The 19417-nt window shown below is 41.0% G+C and overlaps 1 protein-coding gene across 2 annotated transcripts; it reads left to right on the top strand.

Moving 5' to 3' along the window:
- The first annotated feature begins 12719 nt into the window (after positions 1–12719).
- On the top strand, positions 12720–19411 carry LOC123971178 (hydroxylysine kinase-like). Of its 2 annotated transcripts, none has more exons than XM_046049857.1 (5): positions 12720–12758; positions 14041–14349; positions 15690–15832; positions 18256–18436; positions 18593–19411. In XM_046049857.1, the coding sequence occupies exons 1-5, from the start codon at positions 12731–12733 to the stop codon at positions 19033–19035; spliced, it is 1104 nt and encodes a 367-aa protein (XP_045905813.1). In that variant the 5' UTR covers positions 12720–12730; the 3' UTR covers positions 19036–19411. The 2 variants fall into 2 exon arrangements, with proteins under 2 accessions (XP_045905813.1, XP_045905814.1); XM_046049858.1 differs by lacking the exon at positions 12720–12758 and adding an exon at positions 13196–13327.
- The last annotated feature ends 6 nt before the right edge of the window (positions 19412–19417 follow it).

Here is a 19417-nt window from a genome sequence, read left to right as displayed (position 1 = left end):
CGGTTGCTTCTCATACTTCTACACATCCTCACTGACGAACATCATGATCTAAATTAGTATTCTACCATCATGTGCTGTGCAGCTACACAATTACAGTGTCATCTACAGGTGCTGGTCATATAATTAGAATATCATCAAAAAGTTGATTTATTTCAGTAATTCCATTCAAAAAGTGAAACTTCTATAATGTATACATTCATTCCACACAGACTGATATATTTCAAGTGTTCATTCCTTTTAATTTTGATGATTATAACTGACAACTAATGAAAACCCCTAAATCAGTATCTCAGAAAATTTAAATATTGTGAAAAGGTTCAATGTTGAAGACACCTGGTGCCACACTCTAATCAGCTAATTAACTCAAAACACCTGCAAAGGCCTTTAAATGGTCTCTCAGTCTAGTTCTGTAGGCTACACAATCATGGGGATAACTGCTGACTTGACAGCTGTCCAAAAGACAACCATTGACACCTTGCACAAGGAGGGCAAGACACAAAAGGTCATTGCTAAAAACGCTGGCTGTTCACAGAGCTCTGTGTCCAAGCACATTAATAGAGAGGCGAAGGGAAGGAAAAGATGTGGTAGAAAAAAGTGTACAAGCAATAGGGATAACCGCACCCTGGAGAGGATTGTGAAACAAAACCCATTCTAAAATGTGGTGGAGATTCACAAAGAGTGATTACTTTACGCTTTAATTACTTTTTTTAATGAAATGTATGGGGTTGATTGTTATGTTGTAAGTATGATGCTTTGGCAATATTGTTGTTACATATTCATGCCAATAAAGCTAATTTAAATTGAACTGAGTGAACTGCAGCTGGAGTCAGTGCTTCAAGAACCACCACGCACAGACATATGCAAGACATGGGTTTCAGCTGTCGCTTTCCATGTCAAGCCACTCTTGAACAAGACACAGCATTAGAAGCGTCTCGCCTATGCTAAAGACAAAAAGGACTGAACTGCTGCTGAGTGGTCCAAAGTTATGTTCTCTGATGAAAGTAAATTTTGCATTTCCTTTGGAAATCAAGGTCCCAGAGTCTGGAGGAAGAGAGGAGAGGCACAGAATCCACGTTGCTTGAAGTCCAGTGTAAAGTTTCCACAGTCAATGATGGTTTGGGGTGCCATGTCATTTGCTGGTGTTGGTCCCCTGTGTTTTCTGAGGTCCAAGGTCAACGCAGCAGTCTACCAGGAAGTTTTGGAGCACTTCATGCTTCCTGCTGCTGACCAACTTTATGGAGATGCAGATTTCATTTTCCAGGACTTGGCACCTGCACACAGTGCCAAAGCTACCACTACCTGGTTTAAGGACCATGGTATCCCTGTTCCTAATTGGCCAGCAAACTCGCCTGACCTTAACCCTATAGAAAATCTATGGGGTATTGTAAAGAGGAAGATGTGATACGTAAGACCCAACAATGCAGAAGAGCTGAAGGCCACTATCAGAGCAACCTGGGCTATCATAACACCTGAGCTGTGCCACAGCCTGATCGACTCCATGCCACGCCGCATTGCTGCAGTAATTCAGGCAAAAGGAGCCCCAACTAAGTATTGCTAGTTGTTAGTGCTATACATGCTCATACTTTTCATGTTCATACTTTTCAGTTGGCCAACATTTCTAAAAATCCTTTTTTGTATTGGTCTTAAGTAATCTAATTTTTGGAGATACTGAATTTGGGATTTTCACTGTCAGTTTTAATCATCGCAATTGAATGAAATAAATATTTGAAATATCAGTCTGTGTGTAATGAATGAATATAATATTCAAGTTTCACTTTTTGAATGGTATTACTGAAATAAATCAACTTGTTGATGATATTCTAATTATATGACCAGCACCTGTATATGGCAAATGTTATACCTGATTAAAAATTAAAGAAGAATATCTGTGGAGAGTGAAAGAAACCCTTCACAGCATTTCTTTTGCATTTTTTGTAAAACATGTAAGGCTATTGTATGTTTGTGCTGTTGCCACGCACAGATTGCATGCTTTGAATGCAGATGTGGGTGCAAATTGTGTTTGTTTTTTTAAATCCAACAAGCTCACTAAGCTATAGTAAGCTATGTTGCCTTCTTGTGATGAGTTACATGTAAATTAAGGACATGGAATATAATAACATTGGTTATTGGTGTCTATTGCCATAACAATGACATTAAGAGCTAGAACAACTATTTTATTTGTACAATAAATGAACCTTAAATTCTTTCCAGGAATCTTTCAAGGTGCCCATCGTGATGTTTCCATCACTTACATATACTTAAAATGTTAACATTTTCAGAAAAGATTTAGGGTGATCATCTTGACATCATTTATCTGTAGATATTAAGGATCCACCTGAAGCCTTCAAGGCCTCACTGGTAGATTTTCAATTCAAGAATCTTTCCAATTATATGTCGTTTCTTCCCACAACCTTATATTCTTCCTCTCGAGTGGAGCACACTAAAAGGGGCTTATTTTTCAATTTTCTTGCAATTTTATTAAATTGCCTGGAGTCTCAAAGGCTTTGTGGTAGCAAGGCTGTGTATTTCTAGAATTTTGGCCAGTATGCACCTTTTGTTCTATCTGAAGGCTCTCCATTTAGTAGCCAGCCAGAAATAGCTCATTCGAGGCAGCATTTTATAAAGAGTTTGAAAGGGGAATATAATTGCCAGATCAGTGCACAGAAATTAAAGACACACTCAGGTGGGTAAAGAGGAAGGAGGCAGGATAAACTGAAGATAACAGCTATGATAGGCTGGCTCCATCTGCGGATGTCAGTCTTAGACTGCCAATGCATTCATGGCCACTAAACCTCAGGCACAGGCAGTCTGCGCCATGTGGTATCTGTGATAAGAAAATGAAGATCACTGAAATGTGCATGACATTAATGTACTCCTAGACAGATGCACACATCTGCCCAAGTTGAAAAACATCCCCATTCAGATCACAAGATGTACACACAAACACGATAAAACAATATATTTATTCATTGTGCTGAAGGATCACAAATATAATCCATCTTGTAATATGCTGTTTACTGAAAGCAAACATGCAAACATATACAGGCAGAAGGGCTGACATTATCCTCCTCATAGACTCTAATGGAAAGTTCCTGGATGAAATGACCTTATTCCCAAGGCACAGAACGGAGAAGATCTGGTGCCCCAATACCAGGAGAGCCCTGGAGCTGTTAACAGTGCCTGAACTAGGCTCACCTAGCCACATCATCATTCATACAGGCACCAACGACTTAAGGTCCTGACAGGACAGACTGGCAGACTCCCGGGGGAGTTACATTGAGCAAGCCTCCACCAATTTCCCTACCAGCAAGACAGTCATATCTACGCTGCTGCTCAGGAGAGATTTCCACCCCCACACCATTAACAGAGTGAATATCAGCCTCTCCAGGGACTGTGCCCTCAAACCCAACATACACCTACACAGAAATGCAGTCCCCACCCTTGCTAGGACCCTGAAGGATGTTCCTCCTGGAAGGAGCCTCACTACCACTCCAAGGGGTAACCACACAACACATACCCCACGTAGACCTTCAAGACCATCCAGACCTGTCAGAGAGGACAGCCAGGTCACCAAATCCACCGCGTCATCAACATCACAACCCACAGCCAACACAACACTGGCCTCTGATACCCAGCCAGAGAGCCCCCCCAGGCTAGAGGTCCTATACCCCCCCATCCCAACGGCAGAACCAAGACTACAGAAACAGCAGCCTATTGGACTGAACTATGCTGCAGCTGTGAGAAGAGCCCCACCCCCCTCTGGTGAACTCAAAGACATATTAGACATGCTTAACCTGCTCTGCTTTCGCTTCATATAGCTACATGGTGGAAGAGCAGAGACCTCTTAAAGACATAATAATCCATAGTTTGGCATGTTGGATATCATTTTAAATGAATAGTAATATAAGGACAATTCTTAACATTGGGGAGGCTGTGGCTCATGAGGTAGAGCGGGTTGGCTGTTAATCGGAAGGTCGGCGGTTCGATCCCTGGCTCCCCCTGGTTGCGTGTCGAAGTGTCCTTGGGCAAGATACTGAACCCCGATTTGCCCCTGGCGGCTATTCCGCCAGTGTATGAATGTGTGTGACTGGTGAATGCAGATGTAGTGTAAAAGCGCTTTGAGTGGTCGAAAAGACTAGAAAGGCGCTATACAAGTACGGAGCATTTACATAACAGTATTTCACACATGAAACACTCTAAAATGTAAGTTTAATATTTTATTCATTTACCTACAATACTACTTTCCTCTTTTTACACTTTTTTTCTTTTTGTTTGTTACTAGTAGTATTTTTTAATATCTAGTTTATTATTATTATTTGTTTTTTAAGTAATCTGTTCAATAATTTTGTCAAATTTTTGAACAGATTACTTTATTCTTGAGGAGGAAGTTAACCATTATAAAACCATGGGAAATGTATTTCTTTGTGGGGACTTGAACGCTCGAACAGGGGAAAGAGCTGACACTATGAACACCCAGGGAGACAAACACTTACCTGGAAGCTTCTGCTTCCCCCTCCCTGAATGTCCTACTAAAAAGAGCTTTGACAAGCTTACTAATACAAGCGGTATGCAGCTTTTACAGCTCTGCCGTACACTGGGTCTGTACATAGTCAATGGCAGGCTATGAGGGGACTCTCTGGGTCACTACACTTACAGCTCAGCTACAGATCTAGATCCAATGTCTCTCAGAGCTTTCACAGCCCCCTCACACCCCTCTCAGACCACAGCAAAATCACTATCTGAAAAGGGCTCAGTCTGGAGCCCCTAGTGCCTTAACTTTTTAACAGCACATATACAGATGGACCCCTGACAGCAAGGGGGCGTACCAAAAGGCACTTGAAGATCACAACATACGTGATTTAACTCATTTATTTCTAACTGAAACATTTCCCGAGAATAATTCTGGTGTAAATTCTACTGTGGACAAAATCAATTCAATATTTCATCATTTGGCTTTATTGTCTAATTTGAAAGCCTCCAAACCAAAATCTCAACAAATTAACAGTAACGAATGGTTTGACACTGTTGTGAACTCAACCAGACTCACTCCAAAGAAAGGAAAGAAGGTCAGATGGTGTCAAAAGAGGGAGGGAAGTTTTCCTCACCGAGAGTTGACCTTTTCACATGCAAAAACCAGAGACATCGCCTGGTGTTTGGTAGGGTCCGGCAGAGACTCAATCAGACAATGCATCGCTTAAGGATTGTGTATTCAAAGAGCCTTAGTGAACCTCCCTAGCCGTAAAGGTGTCACTAGAGACATTCAACAGGACAGCAAAAGGGGCTATCTGACCCCTTTCTCCCTCCCGCAGGTCACCTCCGGCCTCAACCTGACTCCTTTCTTTCCACAGAACGGCTGAGCCATAAACCACCATTTCCTTCTCTCTTAGCCATGTGCCAATGTGATAAGCAAGAGAGGAGACCATAACAACCTGTTTCCTCGCACCAACAAAGGTTCCATTATAACTGTTTGTTCTGTTTAAATAATAACCTTGCTAAGTGAGCAGTGGCGTTTGCCTCTGAGTTTAGTAAGTAATGGCCCCGTTGTTATCCTTTTAGTGATGTTTGAAAACTAGCAGACCCATAAGAAAGTAATCTTGAAGAGTTCCCTAACCTCTTTCTGTTTTGTCTTAATACGTCCGTGTTATTCCCTAGTAATCACTGTCTGTTTAGTATTAACTAATGCTTTAGTTAAATGTTTCATATACAATTTCCTACTAAAACATCCATTGATACGCCTGTGTGTGTGTATCACCAGCCTCTCAGTTAAAGTGATAAATCTCACAGTGGAATGTCTACCTGTCTAGGGGACAGGAAAGGTATAACACACGTGTTTAAAACTCGGCTTACACTGACAGTGATCGCTAAGTATCTATCACCATGTAATTGTATAACCGAAATTTTGCTGCCACGCTTACATCTAAATTGTGTATGTATGTAGTTAAGCTTTGTTACGTTTTATATAACCATTATAACCTTTTTCCCTAGTATTTAGCCTTGTTTTACTTGTCTTTATCCGAATGTTTAGAACTGAGTATTTTTCAAATGTCGATATTGTGGAGAGAGAGATTAAAGGAAAATACGCGCAATGTCTATTTCTTTATCCCAAAAGAAAGTTAACACCTTTGGGGTGACTTCCCCTGAGATACCCACTCCCAAATTGACGTCACCACGTCCTAACGGAGGCAGATAAAATGCCTTGCTTTCTTTTGTCTCACTCTCTTTCTAAAAAAAAAAAAAAAACTCTCTTGAAACTAAATGTATACGCTCTCATTAACTTCCTTTACTTTTGAAATTCCGATCTTTTTTCCATTTCGTACTTACTTTTAATTTTCTTCAGAGGAGCTGAGAAAGCTACGATCTTGAATCCCCAATTTTCTTAGCGGGAGATTTGATTTTTGTTTGGAGCTGCCTGGGTGAAACTTTCCCCAGACCTGTTTAATCTCAGCAACATTATATAGCCTATATTCCCAGGGCCTCGCGAACCTACGGCGAATGTGTGAGTTTATTTGATTTTGTTGTTGCAACCTCATCCGATCGTTTTGAACAGCTTTGGACCAGAAACTCAGAAGCCGTTCATTTATGGCCTTGAATGAATGAAACCACGGCTCTAACGACAGAACCCGGAGTGGGTTCCGCTGAGCTATAGCGACACCAAACGAACTGAGATCAGAGTGAAAGCCTGGGCTGACGGCCCGTTGCTGCAAGCGCTTCCCACAAAGGACTCCGGAACAAATCCACCGGTTTCGAACTCAACTCGAAAACGCCACTGGGGTCGGGCCAGAACCAACTCCACAAGCCAACCGGCAGTCGAGCCTTGCTACAGGAACTGCAGCAACGGTAGGGCAAAACAAACCACACTCTGTGACTCGTTGGTGTTCTCTAGTTGGCTCCATCTACAGTTAATAAATCCCTAGATTAGTCAAACTAAATATGCAACATAATTTCGGTCATTCGTTCCCTCATACTCGTAGAATTCTCTCCCTCTACAATATAAACTGAAATTCAATCGAGCCTAACATACCCTGTTCATTACCTCCTGGTTGTCATGTTGACTGTTGTCCCTGTAATATTACCACATTTACCCCACTGTTGTACTCTCTTTTGTTAGTAAATAAATTCACCTTGAGCACAGTGATGTTGTGTGTGTTATTAAGAATCTAGAGTCCCTATACATAGAACTCACCCTCAGATTTGAGATTGACTGATTGACTAGAGTTTACGATTTCAGAATAACTGAACCATTAACAACTAATGAATTACCAGAAATTTGTGTAATTGAGACCTAAAGCCTTGGGCGGACAAGCAAATCTTTAGGTGGTGCTCCTAGTTTCGAGGCATGAATTAATATTCCTGGAAATATTAATTTTCATAACTGTGTTAAAATTATACGTAGCTTAGACCTGCTACAACACTGAATGCAAAAACCCAAGGAAAACTTTAACGAAATTATCAAATGAATAGCATAGGGAGCCAGATAACCACATATGCTGTCAATAAGAGGCCACTCTGAAACAATACAAGTATACCCTAAAAACAAAGAAAGAACAACACAGCAAGCACCAGCTCTGTGAAACTGATGAATCATTAGAGTCCCATCTGGGAGAAATGGAACAACCTAAACAAAACCCAGCACGATGAATTGGTGATCCAAGATGGAAATACTTGGATTAATCACTTTAGTGAATTATACAGTAATATTACAAAAACTTATGATCAGTACAAGATATTCATGAAATGGAACAGAACAAGAATTAACAGAAGTCATCCAGTCCCTGAAAGGAAAAAGGCTTGTAGTATTGATGGAATCCTCAACGAATTTGTATTGAAATACTCGGACCATAAAATCAGATTGGCTATACTAAAACTATTCAATACTATTCTATCAACTGGAACTTTTCCAGACATCTGGAACAAAGGTTTAATAACCCCAATTCATAAATCCGGAGATAAAAATGATCCAAATAACTACAGAGGAATATGTGTATCCAGTAACCTGGGAAAAATATTCTGCAACATCATTAATAAACAATTTGTCAACTTTCTTGATGAACACAATAGTCTGCATGAATGCCAAATTATTTTGTTACCAAATTGCGCACAGCGGACCATATATTTACCCTCCAGACTCTAATTGATCAAGAATTAAACATTAAGAAAACAAAAGTGTATGCCTGTTTTGTTGACTTCCAAAAAGCCTTTGATTCCATCTGGCACGGTTGAGAATTATTTTAGAACATTACAGCCTAAATTGTTATCATTAATTGCTAGATCGAAGGTGGTCTGCATTGGCATCATTTAAAGTATTATTTTAGAGTGTAAAGTTAAGATTACAGTGTCAAAACTCTATAGCTATTGTCATCATTTAGAGTGTTATTTTATAGTGTAAAGTTAAGATCACAATGCTGAAACTCTATAGCTCTGAGAGTGTGTGGTCCTCTCTGTGTCTAGCTGCGAGGAGGCAGTAACAGTAGCACATGCGTGTGTAAGCAGGCATGTGTGCTCTGGGAGCAGAGTGAGCACAGCAAGGCATCATCAAAAGCACCAGCAAAGGAAAATGTAGAAGCAGAATTAGTGAAAATTGTGTTACAAAACATATATCAATACAGTAAGAATGTCCTGTCCGTAGCACACAGCACAAGAGACACCAGCTTATTCCACAAAGTCAGGTTTTTGGTTAAAATAGCATGATCAGGGGAGGGCATGCCTAGGACACAGAGAGGGGGAGCATTGCAGACAAAAAGTTAGACATCAGTCAAGAAACAGTCATCAGTGATTATCCTTAATAATCACTGTTAATCATTTTAATCAGTTTTATTATCTTTAATCAGTTACTTTAATCAATAGGTAATCATTCTTAAATCATCATTTTTAATCATTAATCAGTCTTAATAATTTTTTTTTTACCTAGATGTGCTTCGGTTTTTACTTATAAGTAGTGAACTGTAGTCATGAACACAGAAACAAGCTCACTGTGGTTAGATTCTTGAGTGGGAGGAATGACTGCAGGAAGGTGGTTTGCCTTGTCCAGCTGTCATCTACTGTAGATTATGACCATAGGAGAGGCTGCAGGTGTGCAAGATCTGCCGACACTGTGACAGTGCATGCTTCATTCTGCTGTTATCTACAGTTGTGATTACATGAGGAACTGCTGATGTGTTAATCTGCTAATATTAAGACTACATGCTTAATTACTGATCAAGGGGTTTGATTGTGAACTTCCAACCTCTGGTTATTATAGCCAGTGTGAGCTTTGAGTGAACTTGCTGAAGGAATTCATGCTTTGCAAAAACATGACAGAGGATGACCAAAAAAACGTCAGATGCTTAGTAAAAACACGACAGACAGATAATAAGCAGAAAGCAGCCAGCATAACATCAAGAATGCTGTAAGAAACCAAGCATTAATGAAAAATGTAACTTTACTTATGTTATTCTTATATTAATTGTTTAAAAAATACAATTGTGTGTCAAATTAAGCATGCGTAACCTTTAAAAAATACAGTGAGACTGAAGTTGAAATGTAAATGATGAACTTCTTATCCAGTAGTATAAAGATAATAATAAATTATTTATTAATTATTATTAATAAATAAATGACAGCTGGGGAACTGTGTTAATTGGTAAAAACAACACAATAACAGAGGAAAAGAAGTTCATCATGAGGAAAGGAGGGGGCAAACCAGCCCAGAAGAGATATATATAAGACTGTCTGCAGACCATAGGATTGACTTCATCCTCCGACCTGCTGGGATGTTGTACGGGTTTATGTGTCCTGTTTTGGAATAAACTCTTTTTGCACCGACTCTTGACCGTCTCCAGATAAGTTTTTGATTGCAAATTTATTGACTATAATAGAAAGCTAATGGAGTATTTTTTGACAAAGTTTATTAAGGGCACGCACGCTTACAGTTTTATTTATTTTATTTAAATTTTTAATATATTTAAATTTTTCTAACACACACACACAAACTCACATACGCTTTAATTACCTTACGCTTTAATGACTTGTTTAATGAAATGTATGGGGTTGATTGTTCTTATGTAGTTTGTATGATGCTTTGGCAACATTGTTGTTATACATTCATGCCAATAAAGCTAATTTGAATTGAATTGCTCTAAGTGGTTAAAAATCTTTCAGTAACCTTATGTCATTTCTTCAAACTGATTAGAATGACCTGTGTTGTGGATGTTAAAGCCAAAGCAAAAAGTTGCGTTGATTTTTGCTTTAACCATAAAAACAATCCCTAATCTTAACAAATTATTAGTTGCCTATATTTAAACCTGCACCAATAAATATTTTTTTATCAACAATATAAAATTATTAAAATGGCATAGTGTGGCATTTCTTATCTACACAGCAACATTTGTTTTTATCAGGACTAGGTGCAGTCCAGGACTATGAGCAAATGTCAGAATACTGACTGTAACTCGCAGTCTGCTTGTTAAATGATCCACGCCAAATGGAGGAACATGCAGGCATAAAAAACATCTCATGCCATTGCTGATAAGTTGGAAGTGAGATGTAACATATAGCGAAGGCGTATATGAATCCACAGTCTCAGGGGAAGTTAAAAGTTTGGATTAGAAATTAGAATAATAAATGAATTCAGATCTCTTTGAAAGTTTAAAAAAACTTACAAGAGTTCAGGGGAAAAAAGTTGGCTGCTATATTACATATACATATGCAGTGATGATTGCTGGGTACTATGTAAATGACTGTCTCTGACTGTTTCTATTTGATCATGTGACAAGACGACAGGACTAGCACAATCTGGCCAGTAGACTAGACCACACGTGCAAACTGGAAGTCGATGCTATTCACACATAAAAAGTAGTTATAAGAAGAGACAGGAGAGAAAAGAACAGGAGGAGAGGGTCGCAAAGCTCCCACATTACATTGTTTTGGATTACGGAGGACACTGTCAAAGATCTCTCTCAATGCAGGCTCGTCGGATGCCATTCAAACAGGTGAGTAACTTTACAAGTACTTTTTCAGCTTGGATTTGATGTGGCTGCCATGCCGTTGTTTTACAGGCTGTTATCATTTCGTGGTCAGGTGGGTCGCCACTGAGTAGGCCTACCTGTTTAATTGTGTGGATGTGCGTGACTGTGTGCGCCTGGCCTGTTTCCAGAACATGGTGTTGTTTTATAAGTTGGCCACTTGTCTTTCTTATTCACCACCATAATGTCTTGCCTCTCTGTCGAAGAGGAAAGTGGTTGTTGTGATTCGGAAAGTTATTGTACTGAAGTTGCCCGAAAAAGTCTGCGTCTTTTCAGCACTGTGGACACCTCCTGTACTCAGCTGTTTCTAGTGACGTTTCAGGATTTTGACAATGAAAGCACCGGCCATGCTCCTTATAACTTTCTCTTTGACTTATGTACTTTGCAAATACAAAAGTCTAGGTGACACAATCTGATTCTAAAATCCATCACACGATGGTACTCAACTTTAGACTGCTGCGTCCAGGCGCACACAACACAGCTGCTGCAGCAGCGTGTGTGTGTTGGAGAGAGACGCACACAAAGAGAACTGTTGAATTTAATATGTTAATATGGAAATAATAAATCAATTTAAGGAGCTTTAAATGAGGTATTTACTGCATCTAATCGTATCAATTGTTAAAACATGGCAAAATGAGGAAAAAGGTACATACATTTGCCAATATAGTGTTCCTTTTAGACACAAACGCAGTGTGTGTTTGCATTACGTGTACTTCCTCATGGCGGTGTAGCCCAAGGGCCCATCATAATGGTGCGTTCCAGCTGACATGGGAAGTCGGAATTTCCGAGTTCAAAGGTCAAAATTTCAACTGGAACGCCCCCTTAAGTCGGAATGCCAACTTGGGAAGTCGGGAGAACCGCACTACCCCGACTTTGTGATCCAAGATGGCTGTCGGGGTATCAACAGTTAGTGAAAGCTGTAGTTTATACTGTTTATTGCCACTTCTGTGTACTGTGTGACTCATATAAATGTTTGTACACTAAGTGCTGTCCATCGGCTGTCTGTGGACATGTTGCTACAGTATTTAGTGTGAGTAAATACCGCACAATGCGTTTTTTTAATCAACCGGAGTATCAATAGCTAACCTGGCTAGTTGTAAACAAACAGCTGGCCGAGCGAGGTTTTCCGACTTGTTAACTGAAACGCCGTCAACTCGCGTGTGATGTCATTCCCAGCTCCGACCTCCGAGGTAAATGGAACGCAGCATAACAGCCTGCACTGGGGCCCGTTGTTACTACCTTAAGTGCAACTTCTGCGTCAAATCACAGAGCTTACGGTCCGTGTCGACTCAACGTATCATTACATTTTTGAGGAGGTGCATGTCGATTTGAGGCAGAAGTATAAATTGCACTTAAGCTCTGTGATTGGTCGGCTGGGTAGCGTCGCAATGCCTCGGAGCCGACCGGAAGTACCCCGCGCTTTTAAGTAACATTTACTAGTGGCCAAAACAGCGGCTGTAACACAGTGAATCAATATATTTGACCGTCGCAACCACAGCGAAATGACTCGTTTTGCTATCAGAATGTGATCCACTCGGTCGGTAACATTTGAAAAGGCTACACCAGCCGCACGTTTACAATTTTACCCCCATTTACGTTAGCAGAGGGCTAAACCGGAAGTTAGCCTGCTCGGCCCGGCGAAAGTCAACACAGTGGACGCTGTAGCGCTACTGCCGACTAGAGTTTGGAGGTGTAATTGCAGAATGACGGACACACCTACGCAAGTATAAATGCATGACTACGTGCGTAGCCTACGGTGTAAGTACGCTGCTGTTTGGCAGTAAGACTTTTACATTGGAATTTGCAAAAGAATGTTACTTTTTATTTTTGATTTTTGCTTGACAACAATCTTACCATAAGCTACAATAAAAAAGACATGTGCAAAGAAAAAAATATTTTATTTTAATTCTGTGCCGATTTGCTACCTACTGCCCGAAATTCGCTTGTTCTTTTGCATCCAGCTCTCTTACCGTCGAAATTAGTAACCGGAAGTTATATTTTTCATGATTTGACACTAGTACTAGACCCTATGTGCTAGAAATACACATTTTGCATGCTGTGAAAAGATCTGATTAATTACATTACAATATGGATTCTCCCTAAAATACGAACTATAATCTCGCTTTGTGTAACTGTCAAAACCTACAATCTTCAACATTTTACACTAATAAGTTGTATTTTGAAAAATCCTACCGGAAGCAGCTTTTCTTTTTTTTTTACAGACTTCATGAGTTAGTAGGACGTCTTCGGTGCTCACACCATGTAACTGTTAACGTTACCTGTTATTCCGTTTTACACATACAGTCTATGGTTTTACACAGCCTGAGGTGGGTCTACTGACATGTGAATAGTGTTGTCTGTTATTATTAGACATCGTGGCTGTTATTTCATGTAGCTAATGATAGCTAGCGTAACGTTAGCGATATCTCATACAATTGAACACAAGAACGTCACTCAACTAAAGTCACCAAGCTAACTTTACAGTCATGAGATCAACTCATAAAATAGGGGAAATGCTCTGCATAGATTTTATTGTTTATAACTTTTAACACTCACACTGTCACATGATTTATCAAAACCGCTGTGCTCAGCGTTGTGTGTGTGTAACGTTAGTAAAGTATGTCTGCAGATTATGGCGACATTATGTTTCTGTCGCGTGTTATCACCGTCATTAATAAAGGCAGAAGAATGAAAGATTAGTTTGACTCCAGCGTGTACACGTTGCAAGAAAGTACCGTATAGTATAGCATTTAAACAATTGTCAGTGCATGTGAAAAACATTTTTGAAGGAACTGAAACTTATAGGAAGTTGGGCTGCCGCCAACTTTAATTTTCCAGATTCAGTCATTAATCTTTCTGTATATGAGATACCAGAAAATAAGGGCAAATGCCCATCACAGGTTCCCCGAATTCGATTAATTTGTTGTTGCTCTAAGACACTTTTTGGCAGTTTCATTAGAAAGTGGGTTAGTTTGGATGCTTTTGTTTGGTATGTCTCTGCAACATCTTTTTTTGCTGATAGCATGTTATTTTCATTCAGCAATCATGTCAGTGAAGCATTCCAAGCCCAACTTGAGCCAGTCTCAGGTGGTTGAGTTGGTGAAGAGGCTCTTCAGGCTGACGCCATCAGAAATTCGCTCGCTGCCAAGCTACGATGACCAGAACTTCTGTGTGACAGCAGTGGAGGGTGGCAAGTATGTCCTGAAGATAATGAACTCAGAGGACAGTAAGAACCCCACCCTGTTTGAGGTGCAGACCTATGCCATGTCCTTTCTGCACCAAAATGGACTTCCTGCCCAAACAGCCCTGCCCACCACCTCTGGACAGCTCATGAGCCTGGAAGAAATAGGTATGAGACCAGTCACACATTTACCTAAGGAATAACAATAAGATGTAGAGGTTATACGCTATTTCCAGAAAATTGCATCTATATAGCCTAGAGCAGTGGTCGGCAATTGGCGGCCCGTGGGCCAGAACTGTCCCGCCAACAATAATATCTGGCCCGCAGCCAGATTGCTTTGATAGCAGAAAAAAAAAATATATAAATTGATAGATCTATTTCAGCACTAGTCTATCATGACAGCTACAATTACTCACATAATCACTTCCTTTAAGTGATTGTGGCTCCAAAATAAAAGTGCGAGAACATTTTTTGCAACAATTCTCACCTAATTTTTCTTAGTAATCTAGCTTTACATAACTCAGAACCTCACCCTACAGCCCAGCTACCTGTTTTCTCTGCCAGCAGCCCTAACCGGCACGAGATCAGTGTTGTGCCGAGTTCTGCATGCACCTCGCGTGAGTTAACACTCACAATTACTGAGAAAGGAAGTGGATGCAAATCTCAGCAGGTAGCCTAAAACATCTATTCTGCCAAATAATGTATCTACCTCTTAAAGTCCGTTCCAGACACTTTGCACGTAGATAAAATGCAGTTTTCAGCACATATTGTTGCTGAATTTCAAAGAAATGCCACTTCTACTAAGGGTAATAAAATACTGATGACTCTAAATGTTCAATAAATGATCATCACCAAGAAGAAGAACCCCACAATGAATAGTATATCGTTTTTTAAATACTGCTTGGAGGTGCATGCAATTCTCGGCGGGCATGCAAAACGCTCAAAGCTGGCTAATTAGCTAGTTAACGAGCTAATCTAACATGCTATGTATGCAGAAACCAATACCTGCTTATTATTGCTATCACATAAATAATTTTACTCACCTAAAACACAGGAGCATGGGCTTCATGAACTGTCTGTTAGTACAATTAACCGCACACAAAGCAATATTATTCGTCTGGTATTTGCATGATAAAAGGAACAAACACGGCTGAGAAGTCAATTTCAGTGGCTGGAAATAGCTGGTAACAGCTAGCAGACAGACAGCAAGGCAGCGAGGGGATTGTGGCTGTGGCCGTGCAGTCAATCCAAACCCATGATTTGGGGGGGGGGGTCAAACCCCACAATAGAAACACTTATCTCAACCATTTTGACTCACAGAATTTTTGGACTTGCAAAACAATTTCACATGCCAAGCTAAGTAGCTTAATTTAATCAAAGAGGACAGATTAGCAATCAAAACTTTACCTTCATATGTGTGCACTTGATTAAGGCACGCCATAATAAACAGGTCAGGCTAAGAGTGAGGTAAATGGCTCTAATACTAACTCTGTCTTTTCCTTTGGCAGATTGTGGCTACGGCTGTCAGAAGTATCTGGTGCGGCTGTTGACTTATTTGCCTGGAACCACTATTTCAAAGGCACCATTAACACCACAGTTACTGTTTGAAACTGGCAAGACAGCAGCCCGAATGGACAAAATCCTACAAGAGGTATAATGGGCCCCCCCCCGGGGAAACTTGTAGATCATTTACTTTGTTTTGAGTCATGCATTTACTATGATTATTTCATAGTAGTCACCCATTTCTGCATTATTTTTTATTTGAATTCAGATATATATATATACACATACACACTTCATCTACCGGGATTTAATCTCATCCGCGCGGATCGCGAAAGGGAACACGGGGAGGCGGACTCTGTTTCTATATAAACAAAGGTTGGTGCACAGATGTCACAGTGTTGAAGAAATCATGCAGCCCTCACCTAGAGACATTATTTATAAACTGTAAACCGTTTTATTCACCGAGGGAGTTTTCCTCGTTTGTTCTGGTCGCTGTTTACATTCCACCTCAGGCCTGTGTTATTGAGGCGTTACTACACGTGGCAGACCAGATAACTAACGTGGAGAAAAAACATCCAGATTCTCTCACTGGACCACTGCTACACAACATTAAAGGACGCCTATCGCTCTGTTCCCCATGCAGCCTTGGGACTCTCAGATCACTCTGGTTCATCTTCTCCCGACACACAGGCAAAAAACTGAAATCTGCTAAACCTGTTGTAAAGACTGAAAAGATGGACCGACGAGTCAAAGCTGGAGTTACAGGCCTGCTTTGACTGCACTGACTGGAGTGTTTTTGAGGCTGCAGCCACTGACCTGGACAAGCTAACTGACACTGTGACATCTTGCATCAGTTTTTGTGAGGACATGTGTGTGCCGACTAAAACCTTTCGCACATACAACAACCAAAAACCTTGGTTCACAGGTCTGTGGATGATGCTATCAACTTGGGTCTGCATCACATCCTGCAACACTTCGACTCTCCTGGGACATATGCAAGGATCCTGTTCATGGACTTCAGCTCGGCGTTAAACACCATCATCCCGGACATCCTCAACACCAAACTCACCCAGCTCACTGTGCCAGCCTCCACCTGTCAGTGGATCACAGACTTCCTGACTGACCGGAGTCAGCAGGTGAGGCTGCATCACATCCAGCACCCGGACTTTCATCACTGGCGCCCCCCAGGGGGGTGTGTGCTCTCCCCACTGCTCTTCTCCCTCTACACCAACGACTGCACCTCAGGAGACCCATCTGTCAAACTCCTGAAGTTCGCTGACGACACAACGGCCTCATCCGGGACGGTGACGAGTCGGCCTACAGACGGGAAGGTGATCAGCTGGCTCTCTGGTGCAGTCAGAACAACCTGGAGCTTAACACGATCAAAACTGTGGAGATGACCGTGGACTTCAGGAGGAGCCCCCCCCCACTCTGTCCCCCATCACCGTACTCAACAGCCCTGTGTCTGCTGTGGAATCCTTCAGGTTTCTGGGTTCCATTATATCCCAGGACCTGAAGTGGGAGCTCAGGAAGCTCAACCTGCCTATCTAGTTCTACACAGCCATCATCCAGTCTGTTATCTGCACCTCCATCACTGTCTGGTTTGGATCTGCCACCAAAAAGGACAAGAGCAGACTACAACGTACAGTCAGGACGGCAGAAAAAATAATCGGTGCCAAGCTGCCCCCCATTCAGGACTACATTTCCAGAGTCAGGAAACGGGCAGGAAACATCACTGCAGATCCATCTCACCCCGGACACAACCTGTTCCTCCCCTCTGGTAGGCGCTACAGAGCACTGTACGCCAAAACCAACAGACTCAGAAGCAGTTTCTTCCCACAAGCCATCACTCTGATGAACAGCTGATTTCTGACTTACAGTGTCAGGAACAATTCCTGTGCAATAACCCAGTAACTCTGTCTCTAATCAGCCACCGGTTTACTGGTTACCACTTATTATTTATTTATTTTCCATTCTCTATTTCAGTGCTGTTCATACTATGTCATTGTATATACTGTATACCAATACACCTACCTCGGGTCATAAGGTCATAGGTCTTATTTATTTTTTCCAGCATCCTTTGCACTATGCTCCATCACACTGTGTACATGGATGCATGTATGTGTATGTGTACCTGTATATCATATCCACCTTCAACATGTACATAATGAGAATAATAGTTTTCTCTTGCATCCTTTGCACTCTGAACACTGCACTATTTGTCAATATATCTATATTGTTTTGTTCATAGTGTGTATATTGGTGTTGCCTATACTGTAGTTTGTTTTATTATTGTTATGGTATTTTTGTATGAGTAAGCACATCATGAGCAATGTACAATCCTGAGTCAAATTCCTCGTATGTGTACACATACTTGGCAATAAAGCTGATTCTGATATGTATTTATGTGTATCTAATAAAGCCTAGTATAGCACTAGCCCTTCATTGCTCATTAAACGTAAAGCTATACCTGTGGAACTGTTAAGCAATCTTCCTTTTACTTATGTCTTCTTTATGCATTTCTTCTGCCTTCCTCATATGTGTAATATTATTGTTTTGTTTTTCTTTCAGATGGAGCACCCTCATCTAAGCGTGCTGCAGAGAGAGAAGTTCATATGGAGTCTGTCAAATGTTCCCCTCTTGGAAGCATACATCAATTTATTTGATGGAGATCCTCTTCATGAGGTCGTGAAGTCTGTCATTCATCAGTACAAGACCTCTGTGATCCCCAAGCGCTCCGATTTCCGCAAGTGTGAGTATAATATTTACTCATGAGTTTCTCTCCACCACATGTATATTATACATGGCCGCAAATATACGATCAGCAAAGACTGGATTTGCCATTGAATACGTGAGTGATAATGTATTTTGGTTCCTGTGAACAACAGCATTTTCTTTCCTTTCTAAGGCGTTAATCACGGTGACTTCAATGACCTCAATGTGCTTGTCCAACCTGATGAGAGTGACAGCCACAGGATTTCTGGCATCCTTGACTTTGGTGACATGAACAGTGGCTACTATATCCATGAGCTAGCCATCGCTATCACGTACATGATGATGGAGCACCCTAAACCCATAGAGGTGGGTGGACCTCTCCTCGCGGGCTGGGAAAGTGTCCTTCCCCTCAATGACGCAGAGAGAGACTGTCTCTATGTGCTGGTGCTGTCCCGCTTCTGCCAGTCGTTGGTTTTAGCGCGTCACGCCGTGACCCTGCATCCGGAAAATGAAGAGTATCTTATGATTTCATCTAGGAACGGCGTCCATTTTCTCCGTCAACTCTGGGAGCTTGGAAAGGAGCAGGTGGAGAAGGTGTGGTTTCAGAGTGCTGCTCAGTTCAGTGAGAGAAAGTGAGAAATATGTGAGGAATGCCATTCACAGATTTCTACGCACAGTAGGGTGATTCCACTGAGCATGATGTCCAAATCGGCCATAATTTTCTTGAGTTAAAAGCAATACATTGTATTTTCACTGGAAAAAATACGATACATTGCACTCCTGATATTAAGACAGATTGAAGTAGGAATACTACACAGTCCCTTCAGGATTTTGGGATGTTGTGATTGCAACTATTAACACAAATTCAACAACTTCCCTTGAATTCAGCGCGACTTGCAATTTTGACCAATCACTGCAAATTTGACCTATCATCGCCGTTTCCTGTAAAACGTTGTTATATACCAGCATACTCACTTCCTTCGTCAGTTATATCTACCATGTCCACTCTAGCATAAGC

The sequence above is a fragment of the Micropterus dolomieu genome, linkage group LG05, assembly GCF_021292245.1.
Source record: "Micropterus dolomieu isolate WLL.071019.BEF.003 ecotype Adirondacks linkage group LG05, ASM2129224v1, whole genome shotgun sequence".
NCBI lineage: Eukaryota > Metazoa > Chordata > Actinopteri > Centrarchiformes > Centrarchidae > Micropterus > Micropterus dolomieu.
The sequence above is the reverse complement of the archived record's forward strand: the minus strand, read 5'-3'. Positions and strand labels throughout refer to the sequence as shown.